Source organism: Tarenaya hassleriana, unplaced genomic scaffold (genome assembly GCF_000463585.1).
Source record: "Tarenaya hassleriana unplaced genomic scaffold, ASM46358v1 Cleome33, whole genome shotgun sequence".
Classification (NCBI taxonomy): domain Eukaryota; kingdom Viridiplantae; phylum Streptophyta; class Magnoliopsida; order Brassicales; family Cleomaceae; genus Tarenaya; species Tarenaya hassleriana.
In genome coordinates, this window is record NW_010966459.1 from 791492 (window position 1) to 814432 (window position 22941).

The 22941-nt window shown below is 35.6% G+C and overlaps 4 protein-coding genes across 6 annotated transcripts; 2 read left to right on the plus strand and 2 right to left on the minus strand.

Annotated features, from left to right (window-relative positions):
- The first annotated feature begins 1021 nt into the window (after positions 1-1021).
- On the plus strand, positions 1022-3126 carry LOC104821401 (chloride conductance regulatory protein ICln). Of its 2 annotated transcripts, none has more exons than XM_010552270.2 (7): positions 1022-1254; positions 1355-1478; positions 2121-2235; positions 2338-2397; positions 2522-2584; positions 2665-2759; positions 2852-3126. In XM_010552270.2, exons 1-7 carry the CDS (start codon positions 1088-1090, stop codon positions 2921-2923), a joined length of 696 nt encoding a protein of 231 aa, XP_010550572.1. In that variant the 5' UTR covers positions 1022-1087; the 3' UTR covers positions 2924-3126. The 2 variants fall into 2 exon arrangements, with proteins under 2 accessions (XP_010550572.1, XP_010550571.1); XM_010552269.2 differs by having other exon boundaries at positions 1023-1254; positions 2519-2584.
- A 79-nt stretch (positions 3127-3205) lies between these two features.
- Positions 3206-4541, minus strand: LOC104821402 (40S ribosomal protein S20-2). 2 transcript variants are annotated; one of them, XM_010552272.1, is made up of 5 exons: positions 4451-4541; positions 4223-4321; positions 4154-4188; positions 3854-3967; positions 3206-3539 (listed from the first exon to the last, which is right to left on the minus strand). In XM_010552272.1, exons 2-5 carry the CDS (start codon positions 4297-4299, stop codon positions 3397-3399), a joined length of 369 nt encoding a protein of 122 aa, XP_010550574.1. In that variant the 5' UTR covers positions 4300-4321; positions 4451-4541; the 3' UTR covers positions 3206-3396. The 2 variants fall into 2 exon arrangements, with proteins under 2 accessions (XP_010550574.1, XP_010550575.1); XM_010552273.1 differs by having other exon boundaries at positions 4154-4185; positions 4220-4321.
- Positions 4542-5013: 472 nt separating this feature from the next.
- On the plus strand, positions 5014-11302 carry LOC104821403 (probable serine/threonine protein kinase IRE). Its single transcript, XM_010552274.2, has 17 exons — positions 5014-5591; positions 5833-5900; positions 6020-6196; positions 6299-7570; positions 7853-8025; positions 8126-8375; positions 8498-8590; positions 8685-8825; positions 8948-9040; positions 9130-9331; positions 9426-9511; positions 9586-9674; positions 9843-9894; positions 9983-10039; positions 10121-10279; positions 10493-10573; positions 10706-11302. Exons 1-17 carry the CDS (start codon positions 5141-5143, stop codon positions 10793-10795), a joined length of 3534 nt encoding a protein of 1177 aa, XP_010550576.1. The 5' UTR covers positions 5014-5140; the 3' UTR covers positions 10796-11302.
- Positions 11303-11459: 157 nt separating this feature from the next.
- LOC104821404 (protein ODORANT1) lies at positions 11460-12350 on the minus strand. The gene is made up of 2 exons (XM_010552275.2): positions 12069-12350; positions 11460-11998 (listed from the first exon to the last, which is right to left on the minus strand). The coding sequence occupies exons 1-2, from the start codon at positions 12341-12343 to the stop codon at positions 11575-11577; spliced, it is 699 nt and encodes a 232-aa protein (XP_010550577.1). The 5' UTR covers positions 12344-12350; the 3' UTR covers positions 11460-11574.
- Positions 12351-22941: the final 10591 nt, after the last annotated feature.

Here is a 22941-nt window from a genome sequence, read left to right on the forward strand (position 1 = left end):
TGTATATATATATATATATATATATATATATATATATATATTCATAGCCAATATATGAAGTGGAAATAGCCCAAATGGTAATAAGTTTGGAGATCTAACGGTGTTCATTTGTTGTTATCATTCTATGATATGCTCTTTTAAAAGTTGATCACATCCTAATTAACAACAATAGAAACAGCCTTTTATATATCTTATATATATATCTAAGACGTTACACACATAAACACCTACCCTGCACATGTATGTATGCATGTATGTATGGCGATGGCTTTTTCTTGTTCCTGAATGGGCTTCTTCCATATTAGCAAAAATCCAATTGGTTATTAATTATATAATATATTTATGATTACTATTTATATTATGTGAGAAATTATGATAAATGATGTATGTATGTATGCATGTATGTATGTATGTATGTGAGAGGGACCAATGAGAACATGTTTCCCTCCGTGCATTCGCTATCACAAGATTCAAGACACCGACCACTCACACTTACGGACTTACTTACCCATACCATACCTTCACCCTATCCCATCGACCCCATAGTTCCCCTTATCCATTTTCTCATAATTTGGAAGTCTCTTTCTTTATATTAATAGATTGGTCCACATGAATCTATTAATTTATAAATCGAAATACTTCGAAAGGTATGATTTTTATATTCCAAAATTCAATATCGATCGATTATAAGATCATATGAATGAATATGGAATAAATTTTCGATAGGTGCTTATGTGATAATTTTCCATATGCCAATTTTTTTCACTAAATATTATAATATAAAAAATGTCCCCCCACAAATCAATTTAAAATAATCAAGGCATAAATCTTATATTTCACGCGACAGATTGAATTTGTCTTTGGGACAAAAATGTTGCCCGAAAATTTTCTACCCATATAGTCGTTCCCACATATTTTTGGGCTTTAATATGTGTAAGCCCAATTCTTGAAAAGCCCCAGTGTTCTTCATCGACGAACAGAGATGATTTTTAGTCCCAAGAGAAAACCCTAGAAAAACCCTTTAAAAAAAAATCAATATCTCACGCCAATTCGACAATCGTTCTTCGTAGTTCGTGATCGGGTAAAAATGGTGGTGGGTCTCAGAGAGTTCTTGCAGAGAACCGGAAATGGCGCTGGACAACCTGTCCTCGACGAAGCTAACGGCGAGGAACTCATGCACGTTCAGCCCTCCGTCGCCGTCGTCCTCGGCAATCGCCCCGCCGAGTCTCTGGGAACTCTCTACATCACTTCCAGGTGAGATCTCTCTCTCTCTCTCTCTCTCTCTCAATCTGAAAATATACAGTATTTTACTGACTGTGATTTTGGTTTTCGCTTCTGTGTTCGTTTGCGTCAGGAAAGTAATATGGTTGAGCGATGTGGATAGGGAAAAAGGTTATGCTGTTGATTTCTTGTCGATATCCCTTCACGCAGTGTCTAGGGATCCAGAGGCTTACTCATCTCCTTGTATATATACTCAGGTTAACCTTTTAAAAAAAAAAATTATTTCTGCACATTTGGTTCTGAACTTAAAATCTGTATGAAAGTGGCTTCCTTTTCAGTATTCTGCTTTTGAGAAGCTGAAAATCAATAGAAATGTTAACTGGGTTTTCGCCCTAATGTCTGTTGTTTTCGTGTTTGCTAAAAGAGTGTAGTTCTTCTCTGACTTCATCATTTTAGGAAGATATGACCTTTTTTTTCCATCTTTGGAGTAATTCTGCTTGTGGTATTTAGCAAGTGCTGTAGCTGTAGTTTGGGCTTGTTTATGGGTAATCGATTCTCATGTTTTTGTTTGCTTTTTGAGATGAGGAGACTAAGCTCCTGTGAGGACACTGTCTGGTGTCTACTAAGGGGGCCTTAGCATCTGTCTTTAGGAAAATAGAAAACTAACTCGCGACAAAACATAGGGATCATGACGATACTTGTGGCATCTCTGTCGGAGAACAGTTTGTCTTTGCCGATCGGTGAAACGATACTGGCCTGTGTCTGGTTTAATGTCTACCCGCCTGATGTCCGCATGATCTAACTTTTGACCATTTCTGTGCAGTTATATACATGTTTATCCCACTTGCCTTGTTCTTAGTAGTTTTCTTCTTTTTAATCATACCTGTTTTCTCGTGAAGATTGAAGTTGGAGAAGATGAGGATGAGTCAGAGGAGTCGGATTCAGAATCCGGCGAAGTTGTGGACTTGTCAAAGATAAGAGAGATGAGGCTTGTTCCCTCAGATGCTAGCCAATGTGAGTTTGCAACCGCTTTATATACCAAGCAAAAAGTTAGTTGGTAGTTTTGGTTCTATTTTTACTCGGTAATAAACGGAAGTTCCTAATCTTTTCTGACAGTGGATACTCTCTTTGAGGTGTTCTGTGAGTGTGCCGAGCTGAACCCTGAACCAATTGAAGGTAGGTTAAACACATTCTCATGTTATCTCATATAACTTAAATTCTAACATAATATAAAATTCCAACCTGCCTTTTATGTTTTCAACCCATTTTACATTATATATTCATTCGTTTCTTTTAGAAGACAACGAAGAAGAGGGACATAATTGGGTGTTCAGTGCTGATCAGATGGATGGTCTAGCAGCCGGTATGTTATAAAACGTGACTATATTCCTGAGCTTCTATCTCTTGCATACCATCTAGTGACATCTCATTGTGTTTCTGCAGAGGAAGATGACACAGAATGGCAAGTATCTCAAAATCCAGCTAGCGTGATCGGTCGCTCAAACGGTGATCATGGCCTTGCTCAGTCCGTCCTCGAGGTAATAATAAGCCTTCTGCATATTCATTTATTACCCATTTTCTTCTTCTTATTTTTGGTTGCATCTGCAATTTCATGCGCCATTCTCTGCAGCTCCAAATAAATGATCAGCGATTTGAGGATGCTGATGAAATGGATCGTGAGAGCGAGACCACCGGTCGTTAAAGTTTCTTGTTCACAAGAAACTAACTGAAGAGTTATGTTCTGTGTTGTCTCATAGCCAATGAACTCGTCTCTTCAAGGATGTTTGTTCTGTCCTGACATTTTTGTGCTGTAGCATTCTAAGTTCAACGTAGATTTACAGTGAACTTAAGTCTTTGTATTACTGCTGGAAAATCGTTTGTGTAATGTAAAATCTAAAACGATCATATTTTCGCTTAATGGAAAATTCTTAACGATCATCAAATGGGCAATTGCAAAGGAACAAAACCCAAAATGCAAAGAACAGAGCAAACAAACATTCGATTCAACTGTTGAAAACAACAACTAAGGTTGGGGTACAAGTCTTACAACCAAACATTACGAGATAAACTTGATACGGAGACAAGATAGGGGAATCATGGGATAGAACAGAGGGCGAAAAAGATTGTTTCTTGATACAAACATGAGTTCAAGCTTGACACAAAGAGACTTTTGTTTTAAGAGTCGGCAATGGTAACCTCAACCTCGACACCCGGTTCAATGGTGATGGAGGTGATCTGCTTGACCACGTCGGGCGAGCTGAAAAGGTCGATCACCCGCTTGTGAACCCTCAGTTCAAATCTGTCCCATGTGTTGGTACCTATTCCACAACAGGTAAATCTTCAGCAAGAAAGAGTAACAGTAACCGCAGCAGTAACCATCACACATTTCTTAAAAACCAAGATTTCAAAAGTTCAAATCTTTCCCACATTGAATCTTAATGCAGAATCATGGAAATGCATAAGCCATAAGGCCAAGGCGTCTAGCTATTTCAGGGAGTGAAAGGAATTAAAGCAAGACAACATCATCAGACCAATTGGGAACCATACTGAAAAGAAAAGATGGGTATAAAAAAATCAGATTTTTTTTAAAATCAAACAGGCAAGCTTCCCATAAAGATAATTATATAAGTACCTTCACCACAAGGTGACTTTCTGGTAGTGATGTTAAGAACCTTGGTTGGCATTCTCACTGGTCCCTTGACTCGGAGTCTCTTGTCCTTTGCTCCACGAACCAAGTCACCACACACTACAACCATTTACAGTGATCAGATAAAAAAAACTATCAAACTAACCCTCCATGCCCATTTTCACATTGGAATCTCTCATGACATTCTCTCAACTACTTTACCAAATCACCCTCACAATGTCCAAACAAGCCAACTGGGTCAAACTCAAAGGGCCGAAGAGAAGAGATTCTAAACAAAGATCTAACCTTTCTCTAGGTTTTTAACATCCTTCGAGGAAAGACTTCTCGAGGTTTTTCACATTCTTCGAGGACAGAGTGATCCTGATCTTGTGAATTTGCTCTAAGGGTTCCTCCAAACCTGCCTTTGTGGGCTTCATCGCTGCGTACGCCATCTTTCACGCGGTTCTTCTTCTTCTGCATATCATCAGCCATCAGCATGCAGAAAAACTCGTAACGATATACACAAAATCATTGTAAATGCTATGATAATATATAGCATGTGGATATAAGCCGCAGATATGGGGAGACAGAGTTGTGCAATACCAAGAAACCTGTCGAAATGTGGTTCTGCTTCGGCCGTTGTCTCTATCCCTCCCTTGCGAGGAGAAAAAACCTGTGCTTTGGAGATTTAGGGTTTTCTTGGTAACCGGTTAGATTGGACCGAGCCGGGCCGAGTCACATGTTACTGGTTTGGGTCTCAAAATTTTATGATTGGGCTTTTGGCCCAATAAATTATGAATATCATTTTAATACATATCCTATAAAACTAAATTATAATATTTCTCTATAGATTTTTCCTTATAAATTTCCAACGAAATAAAATAAAATGACAAAAAATAAAAGTTGTGATTTGATTTAATTTAATAATTCTAGGAAATGGGAGGACATGTATATTTGTGGGTAGCACGTTAGCAAATCCAAACACTGTTTAGAGACAAATTTTTTAGAACAAAATTGGAAAACATGATTAGTTAATATTTGATTAATTAAATCCCAACTCAATAATAAGTCGTTATAAATGAATCCCCGCTTCCCGCGAAAAACTCAGTCTCTCTCTCACATTTTTTCTCTCTCAACCGTTCCTGTACAAACGTTATGGGTCGATAAACCAGAAACGGAGAAACTGCGTGAAAATAAAAACCAGTAACGAAAAAAGTGTAAATATGAAAATTCAATTAATTTTCTCAAAATTTTAAATATCAAGATACTTCTATTAATAACCGACCATCGCCGATGTCGACGACGGAAATTCCGCCGGAGAATCATCACGACTCGCCGTCGGCAGCCGCTCCTACGCCGGCGGCCACCCAGGCAAAGCACCTCAAAAAGATCTCAGCGATACCTGTTCGCCGGCCGGCGACGGAGGATGAAGGTGGAGGGGGTGAAAGAACGGAAGCGGGGGACGGCGGAGAGGAGAAGCCGCCGGCCTCATGCGCCGAAGGCTCGAGAAGCTCGGAATCGCCGGTGATTTTAGCTGCGTCGTCGTTAGGGCTGAATCACATCAGGACGAAATCAGCTCCGTCGCCGTCGCCTCTTAGGTTCTCTTCGTCTTTGGCTACGCCGTTGAATCTGTCGGGTTTGGGCGAGAAGGACGCGATCGCGATGGAGAAAGCCAGGGTTGCGTACGCCGATGCTCGAGTGAGATGGCCGATTCCTCCGCATCAGTCAGGCTCCGCCGATCAAGGTATCTCTCGATTTTATTTACGATCGGAATCATTCGCAAATATGTTCCGAGCCGATTTTGTTTGCTCGATTCAGGATTTGTGAACTTCACATTTCAAATTTTGGAGTTCTTCTTGATTGAATGTTTACGAACTGCTGCTCAGAATATTGGACGAATTCTCAAGTTTTTGCCACTTATGAATAAATCGGAAGCAAAGAACGGAACCTTTGACCAAGATCGTGTTTGTTGTTTGATTTTTTAGGGAAAAAGGTTCCTTGGAGCCAATCAAAATCTCAAAGGGGGCCAACAAATTTCAATCTAGGGTTAGAGGTAGTAATTTCTTCTCTTGTTAGATATACAGGACAGTTTCTCATGTTAGGCTTATGTACTTCCGATAGATAATTGGCTTACCAGTAAATCGGTGATTACTTGCCTTCGTCTGAATGCAGAGTTCTCATGTAGCTTTTGCCAAGGAAATTCAGTCTCCACGTTTTCAGGCAATATTGCGTGTTACGAGTGGACGGAGAAAAAAAGCTCCTGACATCAAGAGCTTCTCTCATGAACTCAATTCTAAGGGAGTGCGGCCATTCCCTGTCTGGAAATCCCGAGCATTCGGGCACATGGAGGTTAGTACTGCTTTTCTAGCTTGTTCTTGCCGGTTATTATGGAGTGGAGCTCTGGATGCTTTTGTCTTCAAGTTTTTCATGCAATTACTGAATGCATTTCAGGAGATTATGGTAGCGATCAGAGCAAAGTTTGATAGATTAAAGGAGGAAGTCGATGCTGATTTAGGAATCTTTGCTGGGGACCTAGTGAGTACTCTAGAAGGCACCCCGGTATCCAACAAAGAATTGAGAGTCGGCCTGGAGGACCTGTTAATTGAGGCTCGGCGATGTGCAACAATGCCAGCTAGTGAGTTTTGGGTGAAATGTGAAGCTATCGTACAGAAACTGGACGATAAACGTCAGGAGCTACCAATGGGGGTCCTCAAACAGGCTCATAATCGTCTTCTTTTTATCCTCACTCGTTGCAATAGGCTTGTGCAATTTCAAAAAGAGAGTGGTTATGCCGAAGAGCACATCCTGGGCATGCACCAATTAAGTGATCTTGGTGTTTACCCAGAACAGGTTTTAGAAATTGTGCAACAGCAAGAGCTTAATAGAGAGAGGGAAACCAATGGAAAGCAGAAGAAGAGTGAAAAACAAAATATATCTGATCAGCAAGACCATCTTGATCAGAATTTAACAAGTTGTGAAACAGATGGGATGGAAGTAAATACTGCTAGAAGTACGGATTCAACTTCAAGCAACTACCGGATGTCATCATGGAAGAAACTTCCATCAGCTGCTGAGAAAAATCGTAAAGGTGATAATGTTGGCACACCTGTCAAGAGTAAGGCGGAGAATAAAACTGAACCAAAAGTTCATGGTGATGAACATCCTGAACATGTGTACAGCCCATCAGGTCAACCTGCATCCTCTGGCAGAAATGCTGCGTGGAGTTTCTGGGCAGACCATCAATGTGTGACTTATGATAATTCCATGATTTGTCGTATCTGCGAGGTTGAAATACCAGTTGTCCATGTGGAAGAGCACTCTCGAATATGTACAGTTGCTGACAGATGTGACTTGAAGGGTTTAGATGTGAACTTAAGACTCGAAAGAGTTGCAGAAAGTCTTGAAAAGATTCTTGAGACATGGACACCAAATTGCAGCGAGACCTCAAGAGCAAGTTCTGATAATGCAAGGGTGTCAGCATCTAGTAGACAGGAATATTCCGATGGAATGTCTCCCAAGCAGAACAATATATCTCAAAGATGCTCTGTTGACATGTTCGATTTTGTTCCTGGTTCAGATAATACATTTCCCTTAGATGACAATAACATCGTAAATGAATTGTCATCTGATGGAGCAAAGGGCTCATCAGCACCAAGGAAAAACCAAATAGAATTGCTACTGAGTGGTCGAAGAACGATAACTGAACTCGAGAATTATCAACAGGTACATATAAGTTATATTTTTCTATACCTTCTTTCCTTTGAATTGGGATGTACGCTTGAGAAAATGTCGTCAAAATGGGGTTTTGTGTCTAGAAGAATCAAACCAATGAATTCATATATATATGAATCCATGCGGTTTAGAGTTTTCTTAAGTAGTTAGGAGCGCCACGCTAAGGTGATCAGTATCCTTGTTTCATGTCAAAACTGTTACATTCCTTCTTCCTTTCAGTTGCACATAAATCTCCTGATCTGTATATCCCTGTTTCTTGCTACGAGTTGACAGATAAACAAAATGCTAGAGATTGCTCGGTCTGTAGCAAATGTGAATCTTTGCGGATATAGTTCGTTGGATTACATGATTGAGCAGTTGGATGAGCTAAAGTACGTCATTCAGGATAGGAAGGCAGATGCACTGGTGGTAGAAACGTTTGGAAGACGGATAGAGAAGCTACTGCAGTAATCATTTACACCTATACTGCATTTTTCCCATTTCTTGTTTAACTGCAAATGTATGTTTGCTGTTTGGACTTTTGTTGCTATTATTTATTAATCGCAGGGAGAAGTACATTCAGCTGTGTGGCCGGATAGACGACGAAAAAGTAGACTCGTCAATTACCATGGCGGATGAAGAGAGCTCAGTAGATGAAGATACCGTGCGTAGTCTTAGGGCAAGTCCACTTAATCCACGTGCTAAAGACAGAACATCTATAGAAGATTTTGAAATAATAAAACCAATAAGCCGGGGTGCATTTGGAAGAGTATTTCTGGCAAGAAAAAGGGCAACAGGTGATTTGTTTGCAATAAAGGTCAGTATTTATGCAGCCAAATTACTTTCTTTTTCTTTTCTTTTGGCTTGTTTTATCTAAAGCTCAATGGCTGGTAATGCTCTGTTCCGATGCAATTCTGTGCTATATAAAATACATCACAGGTTTTGAAGAAGGCAGATATGATCCGTAAGAATGCTGTTCAGAGCATTTTAGCTGAGCGTAACATCCTTATATCAGTTCGCAATCCCTTCGTGGTATGAACTAGGAAGTTCCAGCAATGTTTAGATGCTTTTATGAACACATTTTCTATACCTCGTTATTTTTTTAATGCTTGACATTAGCATGCAGGTCAAGTTTTTCTATTCCTTCACTTGCCGAGAAAATCTTTATCTGGTCATGGAGTATTTAAATGGGGGAGATCTATTTTCCTTATTGAAAAATCTCGGTTGCTTGGATGAAGACATGGCTCACATCTATGTTGCAGAAGTTGTAAGTCCATGTCATATATATCCTCACATTTGTTTCTGATAGTTTTTCCAGTAAAGGTATTGAACAAAAATCATTCTCTCCAAGATAGAATCATTGTTCAATTACCACTCTACGCTTTTCAGGTTCTTGCACTGGAGTATTTGCATTCTTTAAATATCATTCATAGAGACTTAAAGCCAGACAATTTACTGATCGGCCAGGATGGTCACATCAAGGTCAATATTTCTAATTTAATGTCTACGTTAGGCATATTGAATTAATCAGCGGTTATGTCTCACAAAATCTCTAATCCCTTATATTACAGTTGACAGATTTTGGGCTTTCCAAGGTTGGTCTTATCAACAGCACAGATGACTTATCAGGTGCTCCTATGGGCAGCAGCGGTGTTTTAACAAACGATGGACCAAAAGCTCCCCATTCATCGAGCAAAGATACTCGTAAAAAGCACTCTGCTGTTGGAACTCCTGATTATCTGGCACCTGAAATACTTCTTGGAATGGGACATGGTTAGAAATTCACAGAGGGATTAAGCTTTGTGTGTTCTTTTGGAAATCGGATTTGACTTGTAACTTGTGTCCATCGACTTCACACACTTTTCAGGTAAAACTGCTGATTGGTGGTCGGTGGGTGTCATTCTTTTCGAGCTGCTCGTTGGTATTCCTCCCTTCAATGCTGAAACACCACAGGTGCATTTTCATCATACCCATTGGATGAGAAAGCATCATTTTAGTGGCTTACCATTCTTTTTTATGGTTTGCAGCAAATTTTTGAGAATATAATCAACAGAGATATACCATGGCCTAGTGTTCCGGAGGAGTTGTCTTATGAAGCATACGATTTGATCGACAAGTAAGATAAATAACATTCCGTAGGAGCTACCTCTCCATGTTTGGCTGATATACAGGCATTTGATCTTAACAAGTGGAAAAAGAGAAATTTGCTTACATACCAAAGTTGTGATTGCCCACATGTGTGTTTATTGTGATAGTGTTATTCCCACCCGTGTCTCCATTTCAGGCTGTTGACTGAGAATCCTGTTCAGAGACTAGGAGCAACAGGGGCTGGAGAGGTAAAAGCTCTCTTGGTCACTTTTCCAACTTTCTTCAAGTTCGATCATTTCATTCTTTTTCTCTGAAAAAAAAAACTGCTGTTAACAGGTTAAGCAACATCCTTTCTTCAAGGATATCAATTGGGACACGCTTGCTCGGCAAAAGGTTTTTCCTTTTGATAAAAAAACTGTGTTACTAAGATTTTCTAGCTTTTCCTCTTTCACTAACCACTCGTTTACTGCTCAGGCTATGTTTGTACCAGCAGCCGAACCTCATGACACTAGTTATTTTATGAGCCGGTATATATGGAACCCAGAAGACGAAAATGTTCACGGGGGCAGTGATTTTGACGATCTGACTGACACTTGCAGCAGCAGCTCCTCCTTCAACACACAGGACGAAGATGTATTCTCCGTTAACTTTTATTACAGTCATTCTCTTTCTCATTCCATATGAAAAAACTTCTTAGCTTGAACCATTGTTTACATTCCGCAGAATCAAAACCATATGCATTGCAAGCATTATCATCTGAATTTTCAGTCAAAGCCCCCACTTCTTGAGTATCATTTATCTTTCTGTGATCTGCGGCTTCATAATGATTCTTCTGAACTGAAACAGGGTGATGAATGTGGTAGCCTGGCAGATTTTGGCGGTCCGAATCTTGCAATGAATTATTCCTTCAGCAATTTCTCCTTCAAGGTTAGTAAATCTCCACTGAAATCCGGACTTACTGATGGAAACAACAGAAAATTGTTGTTTGTCGTACCATTTACACCCTGCATTTATGAACTTTATAATACACTTACACCTTGATCGGTTGTGTTATATCAGAACCTCTCTCAGTTGGCTTCGATCAACTATGATCTTGTCCTAAAGAACGCGAAGGAGTCTACAGAATCCACAAACCCGTCTGCTCCTTAGAAGCAGAACCAGATTCTTTACTTGGTATATATATTATTGGCTCCATCTCCCACTGGATTAAAAGTGGATTCGAACCATTGCACGAAAACAAATGTTCAACAAGAGAAGAGTTCATCTGAAGTTCCGAACCATCTTTTTCAAAGCTTTCGACTTCTACCGAAGATTCTTCAGACTCAGTTATGTACATAAAGGTCCATCTCTCTTTCATAAGTGTCTCTACGCATGACATGTTGCTTCGAGCAGCGAAGAAGACTCGTGGAGATTCTCGCAGCTTTTTTTGAGATTTTTTCCATCTGCACAAGAGGCAAATCCCCAAGAACTGAAACCGTGAAGCCTCAAATCATTCGGATACTGAAAAAACATAGTAGAATACACTATACATTAGATTTCTTTTCATTCATTTCGCCTATACTTGTGGAAAAGAACGTATGTAGTGGAATCGGGATCTTAGTTTCATCCTAATTTGTCTGAAACTTATGACAGCGAAACCGTTACAGTTTTGCTCAACAGGACAAATCACATCTCTCGTATGGATGCTCTTGTAAGATCAAAGTTATGCATGCAAGGTAACGTTTTCAACTTAGGAATGTCAATTGTATTCCCTAATTTAGTATAGCTTAAAGTAAGGTGACTACTGACTCTTTGTATCTTGTGGGATGATACAACTTGGAAAACATATGATGTTTTTATTCTCTTATTCGTTGGTCGTAATTAATTTATTGCACCCATTTGAAATGGAATCCTAAATCTATATTAAGAAAAGCCGTTAAACCGACCCTTCAGACACGAGTGTTGTCATCGAAACATCCAAGTTCTAAGTCCTCTTTGCTGAATTCTTCGATCTTCAACCACCATGATGACGATGATGAAATGTTTCCCGACAAAAGCATAGTGAACTCCCCAACTCCTGCATTGTCCATAAGGAAACTCCAAGACTGATCATCATTGTCCCACCAGGTTGGGTTTATCAGAGAGGCTTCTGAGTTTTTGTTGTCACTCGTTGCCTCTGGTTCAATCGGAGGGTTTTCTTCGTTGACTGCCTTCCCTTCCTGAACTCTTGGGTTGACTTTTTGCTGGTCAAAGGGACGGTGTGTGTTTGGATCAATCCCCGTTTTGATGAGCCGTCTCTTAATGCGAGTGTTCCAGTAATTCTTTATATCATTGTCTGTTCTTCCCGGTAACTCTGCCGCGATCTTCGACCACCTTTATCAGAGGAAACCGATCAAAGATGATATCATAATTACATCACATGAAATTAAAAAAGGAAAAGAACCTATTGCCAAGGCGAGCATGAAGATCAATGACAAGTTGGACTTCATCTTCAGTAAGAAGGCCTCTCTTGATATCCGGCCGGAGATAATTCGTCCACCGGAGCCGGCAGCTCTTTCCGCACCGCCGGAGCCCCGTCAGCTTCGGCACGTCCCTCCAGCACCATCCGCCGCTGCCACGTGTCCCTAAGAAGTCGACGAGTTTCCTGTCCTCCTCTGCCATCCACGGTCCCTTTTTCAGACCGATCTTGTCGCAGCACGGCTGACGATGACCACCCATACTACAAGATTTGTTATATCGGTCCATTATTCACACTTATGATAAGTGTGTGTATATATATATTGAGGTTTTTGAAATGTTGTCAATATATTCTTATGAGATTAAGGAATGATTAATGGAGGTCCAAAGGTGACAACCCGAGATTCTCTCAACTAACTCTATCTACACGTACACAGATGTAGTTTCTTGGCCTTTATTTTTGGGTGGCATGAATAACTCCGCCCAAGAAGAATAACATTATGCATTGCGTGAATTTAATCATATATATATATGCCTTGGCTTCACTGCTAGTAAGGGCATATGTACTGTTGATATAATTGTCCACTTAGATATTAGTTTTGGAGTTTTAAGAAACAAAGGCGAAAAAGAGGTCATGCTACTTTCGTTTTGGCCACGACAAGAGAATGAGATCTTTCTCATCTTTTGCATGCATTTGAAGAAAAAAAAAATGGAAATTTTCTGCGTTATTTTACTATATAAAAATGATGATACATGTATCGTTTAGACATTACCACTGATACATGTAGATGTAATACAAAACCCTAATTCAATGGTTGAAATAGAACTAACCATAAATAGAAAGTAGCGATTCTCTGTATGCGTACGCATCAAAACTCCAAGTCTCTTTTAGTAGTTTGATATCGTCGATGGTCACGGTGAATAACTTGCTCCAGGATCGCACTTGGCTCCTGTCTTTGCCGCACTGTCCACTCCAAATGCACAGCTCATTCCATCTGTATTCCCTCACACACAGGTGCCCTCTTATCACCAGTAGATCCAGTTCATTGATACGGGCATTAGGGAGAGGGCATGATAAGCGATTGAATGTCTCCGCCGGGAGATCAAAGCTCGATATGAAGTTAACCTTGCTTGTGGGATCCTCAAACACCCAGAATATGTGGTTACCGAACCAGGTTCCTCCCACGGGGTCGGTGGAATATGTATTCATAGAGACAGAACCTCCGGAGTAGACGGATTACCATGCGCACAAGAAAGTAACTTCTGCCGGGAATGTGCAAATTGCTTTCTGATGAATCCCTTGTCTTCGATCAACGATCGCCATCGTTTGCACACGCACCTGAATCTTAACAAATCCTTCACCGGCACTCGTGCCAGTATTTCTTCCACTAAATCACAAGAGACTTCGATCCTCTTCATTCTTGTCACCACATCATGTAACAATTTTCAATTTATATGACTCGTAATGAAGATAACTGATATAAAACATATTTAGTTGAATCCATCGGAGTAATCTTTTCAGCGCGAGGCGATGCCGATGGAGAAGATTTCAATTCAGAGAGGATTTTTAAAACCCTTAGGGCTCCAATTTTTTTTATGAATAGTGGGCCTTTAAAACACCCATGGATGGGCCTTTGACACTTATCATTGAACAAGAAAAGCCCATTATGGAAAACCAATCACATCTCTGCTAATTTCAGATTTTTATTTTTCTTTGAAAATTTTATCATAGTGAACGAATCAGATCAGAAAATGTCACATCCCTTGCTAGAAATTCAAATCAATCGAGAGGATTTTGGGACGATTTTCTATATATTCAAATGAAAAAACGTCTTCTTAGAATGTTTTTAGTAACACATGGACTATAATTCATGGTGATGAGCACCACCGTTAAAAAAAAATGTAAGAAGATTTTATTATTGGATCATCATCCCAATCGTTGCTTTCGAATTCAACTAACATTGTTGATAAAAAAAAAATTAGAACAAAAATCAGATTCTAATACCATAAACAACTTTAAGGTTTTACCAACTAAACCAATCTTTAAACCGAAATCACACCACCGCAAACACATTTCTTCCTAACATTTTTTATCAATCTGTAACATCAATGAATACAGTAAAAGGAAACAGAGTCGTCTTAAGGCAGGTTCAACTAGAACATTTGCAGAGGTCCTCATATTTGTGGGACCTGTATTTTTAAAAAAAATATATTATTTTTTTTAAATTTAACAATAGTAATTGTTAAAAAATTAAATAATAAATATTTTAACGGATATTTATTTCAGTTAATAGATATTTTTTACCAACACTCTCCAAAATGAGGTGGCCCCTACCTTTAAAGAAAAATGAAAATAAATTTATAATTTGAAATAATATTTAATATAAAATTAGAAGAATATTTTTTCAACTTTGTACTAATGATTAATTAATAAATATTTTTAGTTCTATACTATCATTTATAGTAAATGTTCATCATCTATTAACTTAATAATTTATTTATTCTTATACCATTAATTTTTTTTGTTATAAATGTAAAATGAAATTTATATTGTTCTAGATCAATATTGATTTTTTAACTCCAAATTTATTATAAAAATTAATTTTTATATCATACCATTCATTTAAATTTTTATTTTAAAAACATGTTAAAATTTTAAGATATTAAATATTTATTTTTCTATATCTTTATAATCATATATTATATTTGTTTATTGTTTTTAATAATAATATTATCATAATAATTATTTATATTAATATTTTAATAATATTTCAAATAATTTTTTAATAATTTTAAATTAATATTAATATTTTATAAAAAAATAAATTTTTTATTTTGTTTTGAGCCACAAAAATATTTAAGACGGATCTGAAAGGAAAAAATAGTGTTTGAATATATTCATACGGATCAAAGAAGGTATACGGTGGACCGAAAGATATATATTCGTCAAGTCTCTTCGCGATCCCCTTCTCGATGTTGTAAGCCTTGACCAACAACTCGGATACCTTGGTCATTTGTTCGAGAATCAAGTCCCCATTCATCCAAGACTCTCCTGACAACCCAAATCCATCTAAGGCAATGAAGAACCAATTTGCTATTATATTATTATCGGTGCTCTGTTTTCCATCCCACACCACCATGGTGTGGTTCTCCTCGTCCAACTAGAATATGCAAAGACGGTCACGAATGATCGACAAATGATCCATTAGGCGTCCGGTTGTGATATTCAGACCAAATGAACGGTTCAACTTCTCATTGTTGAGATCGAAACTCACGATCATACTCTTTTCGTTGTTCTCGAAATCATCATACAAGTAGAAAACACTATTACCCAACAAAATTCCTCATTGGACTGCAAAGTACCTTATGTGGAATCCCTTGCAATCAATACACTGACCAAAACCAGAAGGAGGGGTAAGATTCGAACTTGAGTTCCTATGGCATTTGGTTCCAGATAGATGATCTTGTAATCATCCTTCGAATCATCATAGCCAAAGCCAATTGGATGCGTAGAGGACCAAACTAAATCGCGGGCGTGATGTCTCTTCGTTGACTCGTCGATGGATTCCACACCACTATTGTATGAGTAAACAAGTGAAAGCGGAACAATTGTAAAATAAAATGAATGCGAAAAAAGTTTATCGAATGAAAATAACTCAATCCAATTTTCCAAAAAGTCGTGCAAAACGAGTGCAAAAAAGTTTTAGATTTGTAGTGAAAATTGTAAAATACAATTATGAAAGTATAGTTACCAAAACAATTCTCATTGAGTTACAATTTATGTACATGACGATATGTATAATAGTTATAATTGTTATTATATATCCATTTTTATAATCTTATTAAGAGAAGAAATGAATATTTCATATGTTGTTTATGTGCGTTCTAGTCTTAAATGTAAAAAAAAGAGTTTTATTGAATGTTTTATAAAATATGTATAAATCTTAAAGATGAAGATAAGAAACACATGCATAATAATTCAAATAAGTTTCAAATTTGATATGAAAGTTGTAAAGTATAGTTGTAGAAATAGTTATTCGTTCAGAGATTTTTGCGAATAATGAAAAGCTGATTTAGTCGGCGCTCGGTTGGGACATCTAGGTCATAGGAAAATGCTCATTCTATCAACTTCGATATTGAATCTTAAGATCTGAATCTTTGTGTTATTGCTTTCGACATCATCGTAACATAACTAGAAAATAAACCCATACAAACATCCTTTATACATTATATAATCGCTTATGTGAGAATTATTGAAATCGATCATTTGATGTCTCTCCGTTGGCGTGATGTCTCTTCATTGCCTCATTGATGGATTCCACACTACTATTGTATGAGTAAATAACTGAAAGCAGAACAATTATAAAATAAAATGAATGCAAGAAAAGTTTATCGAATGAAAATAACTCAATCCAATTTTCCAAAAAGTCGTGCAAAACGAGTGCAAAAAAAATTAGTTTTGCTGTGAAAATTGTAAAATACAATAATGAAAGTATATATAATTACCAAAACAATTCTCATTGAGTTACAATTTATGTATATAACGATATGGATAATAGTTATAATTGTTATTATATCTCTATCTTTATAATCTTATTAAGAGAATAAATGAATATTTCATATGTTGTTTATGTGTGTACTAGTGTTAAATGTAAAAAAAAAGAGTTTTATTGAATGTTTTACAAAATGTGTATAAACCTTAAAGATGAAGATAAAGAAACCCGTGCATAATAATTCAAATAAGTTTCAAATTTGATGTGAAAGTTATAAAGTATAGTTGTGGAAATAGTTATTCATTTAGAGACTGTCACGAATAACAAATAGTTTTATGGAAATTTTATGCGTTATTTTACTAAATGAAAAATGATGAAACATGTATCGTTTAGAAATTAGAAATACCACTGATACATATAGATGTAACACAAAATCTTAATTCAATGGTTGAAACATGACTAACCATAAACAGAAAGCAGCGATTCTCTGTACGCGTACGAACCTATGAACACATCATCGGAAGAAGAATCTATTTCGAACTTTGTGAAGACATTTTCCTTAATGTTGAATACAGACAGTCTCATGACTTTCGACTCCTAACCCCCTTCAAAATTCATGAGGTTGACAAGCATTTCCAAGGCCTCGATCTCACATTCTACAATGTGGAAGTCAAAACTCCAACGCTCTTTTAGCGGTCCCTTTCTCGATGTTGTAAACCTTGACCAACAACTCGGATTCCTTGGTCATTTGTTTGAGAATTAAGTCGTCAATCATCCAAGACTCTCCTGACAACCTAAGTCCATCTATGGCAACGAAGAACCATATGTCCCAATTTGCTATTATATTCTTGTCGGTGCTCTGTTTTCCATCCAAACCACCATGGTGTGGTTCTCCTCGTCCAACTAGAATATGCAAAGACGGTCACGAATGACCGACAAATGATTCATTAGGCGTCCGGTTGTGATATTCAGACCAAACGAATGGTTCAACTTCTCATTGTTGAGATCGAAACTCACGATCATACTCTTTTCGTTGTTCTCGAAATCATCACACAACCAGATTACACTATTACCCAACAAAAATTCTCATCGGACTGCAAAGTACCTTATGTGAAATCCCTTGAAATCAATACTCTGACCAAAACCAAAAGGAGGGGCAAGATTCGAACTTGAGTTCCTTTGGAATTTGGTTCCAGACAGATATCTTGTAATCCTCATTGGAATCATCATAGCCAAAGCCAATTGCATGCGTAGAGGACCAAACTGAATCAGGGACGTGATGTCTCTTCGTTGCCTCGTCGACGGATTCCACACCACTGTTGTATGAGTAAACAAGTAAAAGCTGAACAATTGTAAAATAAAATGAATGTAATAAAATTATCAAATAAAAATAACTCAATCTAATTTTCTAGAAAGTCGTGCAAAACGAGTGTAAAAAAAAGTTTTAGATTTATCGTGAAAATTGTAAAATACAATTATAAAAGTATAGTTACCAAAACAATTCTCATTGATTTACAATTTATTGCTTTCGACATCTTCATAACATAACCAGAAAACAAACCCAGCAAACATCCTTCATATATTATATAATCGCTTATGTGAGAATTATTAAAATCGATCATTTGATGTCTCTTCGTTGCCGTGATGTCTCTTTGTTGCCTCATCGATGGATTCCACACTATTATTGTATGAGTAAACAATTGAAAGCAGAACAATAATAAAATAAAATGAATGCAAAAAAGTTTATCGAATGAAAATAACTCAATCCAATTTACCAGAAAGTCGTGCAAAACGAGTGCAAATACAAGATTTTGATTTTTTTGTGAAAATTGTAAAATGCAGTTATGAAAGTATATATAGTTACCAAAACAATTCTCATTGAGTTGCAATTTATATACATAATGATATGTATAATAGTTTTAATTGTTATTATAAATCCATTTTTATAATCTTATTAAGAGAAGACATGAATATTTCGTATGTTGTTTATGTGCGTACTAGTGTTAAATGTAAAAAAAAAGAATTTTATTGAATGTTTTACAAAATGTGTATAAATCTTATAGATGAAGATAAAGAAATCCGTGCATAATAATTCAAATAAGTTTCAAATTTGATGTGAAAGTTGTAAAGTATAGTTGTGGAAATAGTTATTCATTCAGAAACTGTCGCGAATAACGAAAAGTTGATTCACTCGGCGCTCGGTTGGGACATCTAGGCCATAGGAAATGCTCATTCTATCAACTTCGATATCGAATCTTACGATCTGAATCTTTTTGTTATTGCTTTCGACATCATCGTAAATAATCAGAAAAAAAAACTCAGCAAACATCTTTCATGCATTATATAATTACTTATGTGAGAATTATTGAAATCGATCATTTGATACAGACCAGATTTGGATTCGAATTGTTACATCTGTTGGTTTCAGGACTATGAACTTGTATTCTTTCTCGGACTCACAACAACTAAACTCAATTACATCAAGAAAACTAATCTGAAATGCGAAACTGATCTCACTTCTTTGTCTCGTTGAAGGATTCCATGCCGTTAGTTTTGTCTATGATCTTGCAACCGAAGGTAGAAGAGTCTATCACAGTGAAGCATCTCCATTAGAACATATGTTTCCTTGTGTATTAGGGCCCCTTCCTATTTAAATCGTATTTGTAGAATTCTTTTGTGATTATCATTCGTCCATCTTCAAGACTGCTTAAAGCCATAAAGAAAATTTTTCTGGAGTAAATTTCTTGTGGTTCTTGACAAAACAAGGTTCACCGAAAAGCGACCTCCATCGTTTACATACCAATTTGAAACAACACAAAGCTCCACATGACATTCTAATTCATATTTCATCGGTCAAGTCGAAGTCGAATGGATGACCAATCCAATTCTCTTTCTTGCTAGTCATCATCGCTAGAGACTACCAAGAAGAAACAAGATTGAGAGAACTATTCAAGAAAAAGATAAATATGCTTCTCTTTTTTTACATTGTTTTTCGATTTGAACATCCGAACCAAAGGAACAACCCAATTTCTCATGTTTGAGATAGAGACTCGTGCAAAAAAAATTCTAGATTTATTGTGGAAATTGTAAAATACAATTATAAAAGTAGTTACCTAAACAATTTCCATTGAGTTACACTTTTTTGTCCATAAAAGTATGTATGTGTTTATGGTTATTACAATTATTATAGATTCGTTTTTATAATATTATTCTGAAAAAAAATGCATATTTAATGTGTTGTTGATACTTGATGTGTATACCAATTTTTTAATGTAAATGAAGAGTCTTATTGAATGTTGTAGAAAAAGCACATGAAATTTAAAGATGAAGATAAAGAAACTAACAAAATATGGTTTGTATGAGTGGTTAGTAATGTCATTTGGTTAAACTAATATAAGAAGCACTTTAATTAATGTGGTTCATAAATCATGTTTTGAGAGTTTTCCAACTCAAAAGAACTATCTTTATAAATATTGAAATCTATTCGTCAAGATCTGATGATACAATATAGGATACATAATCGGTTAAATCTGACCATTTTTTTAAATTTTTTTATTTATGTATTAATTTATTTCTTAGTATTATTAATTAATTCATTAACCAATTAATTAAAAATATTGTATTATTACAATCAACCCATTAACACTGATCTTATTATGGAACAAAACAAGTTTGTTGCTATTTGTGTTATGAATAGTTGATGATTCGCATAATAATTCAAAAGTTTCAAATTTGAGAAAATTGTAAAGTATAGTTGTAGAAGTAGCCATCCATTTAGTTATTACTTTTTAAGAAAAATTAAAAAAATCATCAACTATCTTATTTTTACATAAAAATATTTATATTTTGAATTTATTATAAAAACTCATCAATTATTAATTTTAAACAAAATAAACCATCAACCATTTATTTTATTCTAAAATAATATTTCATTATAAATTTATAATAAAAATTATCGACTACTAATTTTAATACAAGAAACCATCAAGTATGTAAATTACTCAAAAAAAAATTATATTCAATCTATTATAAAAAAAATATTAAAATTTTGAATTAAAAAACATATATGATAACACATATAATTAAATTTTATTATATTTAAAATTAAATTGATTGTAAATATTATTTTTAAAACGTTGTCATATATTAATATTTGAGATATTCTGAATTATCAATTTCATTTTCATAACAGATTTAATAATTAAAGTATTATATAGTATATAATTTAAGTATAAATTAATTATATAAGAGATAATACACATTTTCTAAACTAAAATAAAAATATAGTATTTTTTTATGAAAATATCGTATAAATTGATGAAATATGTAAAATAGAGGTTGTTCGTATATTAGATATTTGATTTTAAAAAAAAAATATATAGATTTCTATAGCAATTTTAAAGTAAAATACTTTTGGAGTAATTTAGATAGTAGATGAATGTTTTTATTAAAATTAATAGTTGATGGTTTTTATAATAAATTTAAAGTGAAAATTGTTTTTGAATAAATTATATTGTTGATTATTTTTTGTTAAATTTAGTCGTTGATAGATTTTATAAAAGGTTTAAATATAAGTTTGTTTTATAAATTAATAAGATAGCTGTAGGTTTTTTTAACCACGCAATGTAAAGTCATAAATGTAGATAGATATATGGCGGAGAATAACGATGACAGGATATTGATTTAATCAATAGACAATCAATTCATTTAGCTGCATTGCATGAGCAAAACACACAATACTTTCATATCATACCTTTGTAAAAAGGATTATCTCTCTCCATAAACAGAACCCATGATGAAAACTTCATTATTGAATTATGTTCCATTTTTTATAAACTATAAAAAAAAATTAAAAGCTCAAGATTCACACGCGAGTTATATAAAAAGGTCATATAACAATAGCTTTGGATTCTGCATCAAACCTTGACATTGCAAACAATAGATGAATTTCAAAAAATTAATGTCTATGTAAAGTAGTTTTTTTAAAAAAAATTGAAACCCTAAAATCTCAGAATGAATTAACCTCTATATAATGGATTACATAATCTACATAATCCAAATAATAAATTAAAATTATGCGTCTCGTCTAATGGGCCTCGTGGGCTCGAATACGGCGTTGTAGAGTGCGATGCAAAAGTGTGTGATTGGGATGAAAGCGGTGAGACTATGTGCATTCGACGCCAAAAGGAAATGTTTTCACAAAGTTCGATTTGGATTACCCATTGAAAATGAGCTTGAGGGTCCGTATCCATACAAGGAATCGCTCGTTTCCAATGGTTTCCTGTAGTCGTTGCATTGTTATCAATATATTATATGATGAGGTTATGGAATGATAAATGGAGGTCCAAATTAAGGTCCTAACAAAATATGTTATGTTATTTCATCCATTGCGTTCATTTCGAGTTCCTTAGTCATGTCGGCCTAAAAGTAACAAATGCGTTCACATCGTGGTGGAAGTGGTCACATTCATCCACACCACCATCAACGTAAACATAAATTTTCATTAACTAAAAGCGCGTATATGGAGAGATTTCACGCGAATATAATGGGATATATACACCAAATATACTGTGATAGATCTACCGAGATTTACTCCTTAGACAAATAGGGTTTGTTACACAGTCTTGTACATAATAAAAGAGGCCGCAGCCATTGGCGATACACGAAACATATTTTCCCAAGTCTGATGCTTTGTATCAAAATATGATAATTGACGGTCCAAAATTATCCAAATATAGCAAATTTCTTCCAATCAATAAACACACACATATATATATATATATATGTATGTATATATCGTATTATATTACCATGAGATAAATCATATTTTGTATGAACTACCCACTCCACTACAACAAATGAAATTGCGGTAACACAAGAGTTTGATTCGAATATAATATTATGTATCGGCATGATCGTGCGCTAACAACGTGCAGTGACGGTCTGGATGTATCTGTGGCGGAGAATCTCGACCACGTTCCTATGTCACATGACGGGTTTTATCTCTCAAATAAAAAAAAAATGTGTAATCGATCCTCGCCTGTCGGGAATGCGGGCCTGCAAAAGCATGTTGTTCGACAAACTCGGGACACACTATTTAATGTCTTCTTTAATCGTTTTCATAAAAAAAAAAAATATCCTCAACTACGAGATAGCTACATAAATTCTCTCTCTCTATATATATATATATATATATATATCAAATATTTCAAACTTTTATATAGATATATAAATTTCAAGATATTATCAAATTCCTATTAGAATATTGAAAATTTATGAGTGCTGCGATATCGATATTTTGTATTATAATTCAATATTTATATTTTGAAGTTTCGATAAAAATATAATATATTTTTTAGCATTATT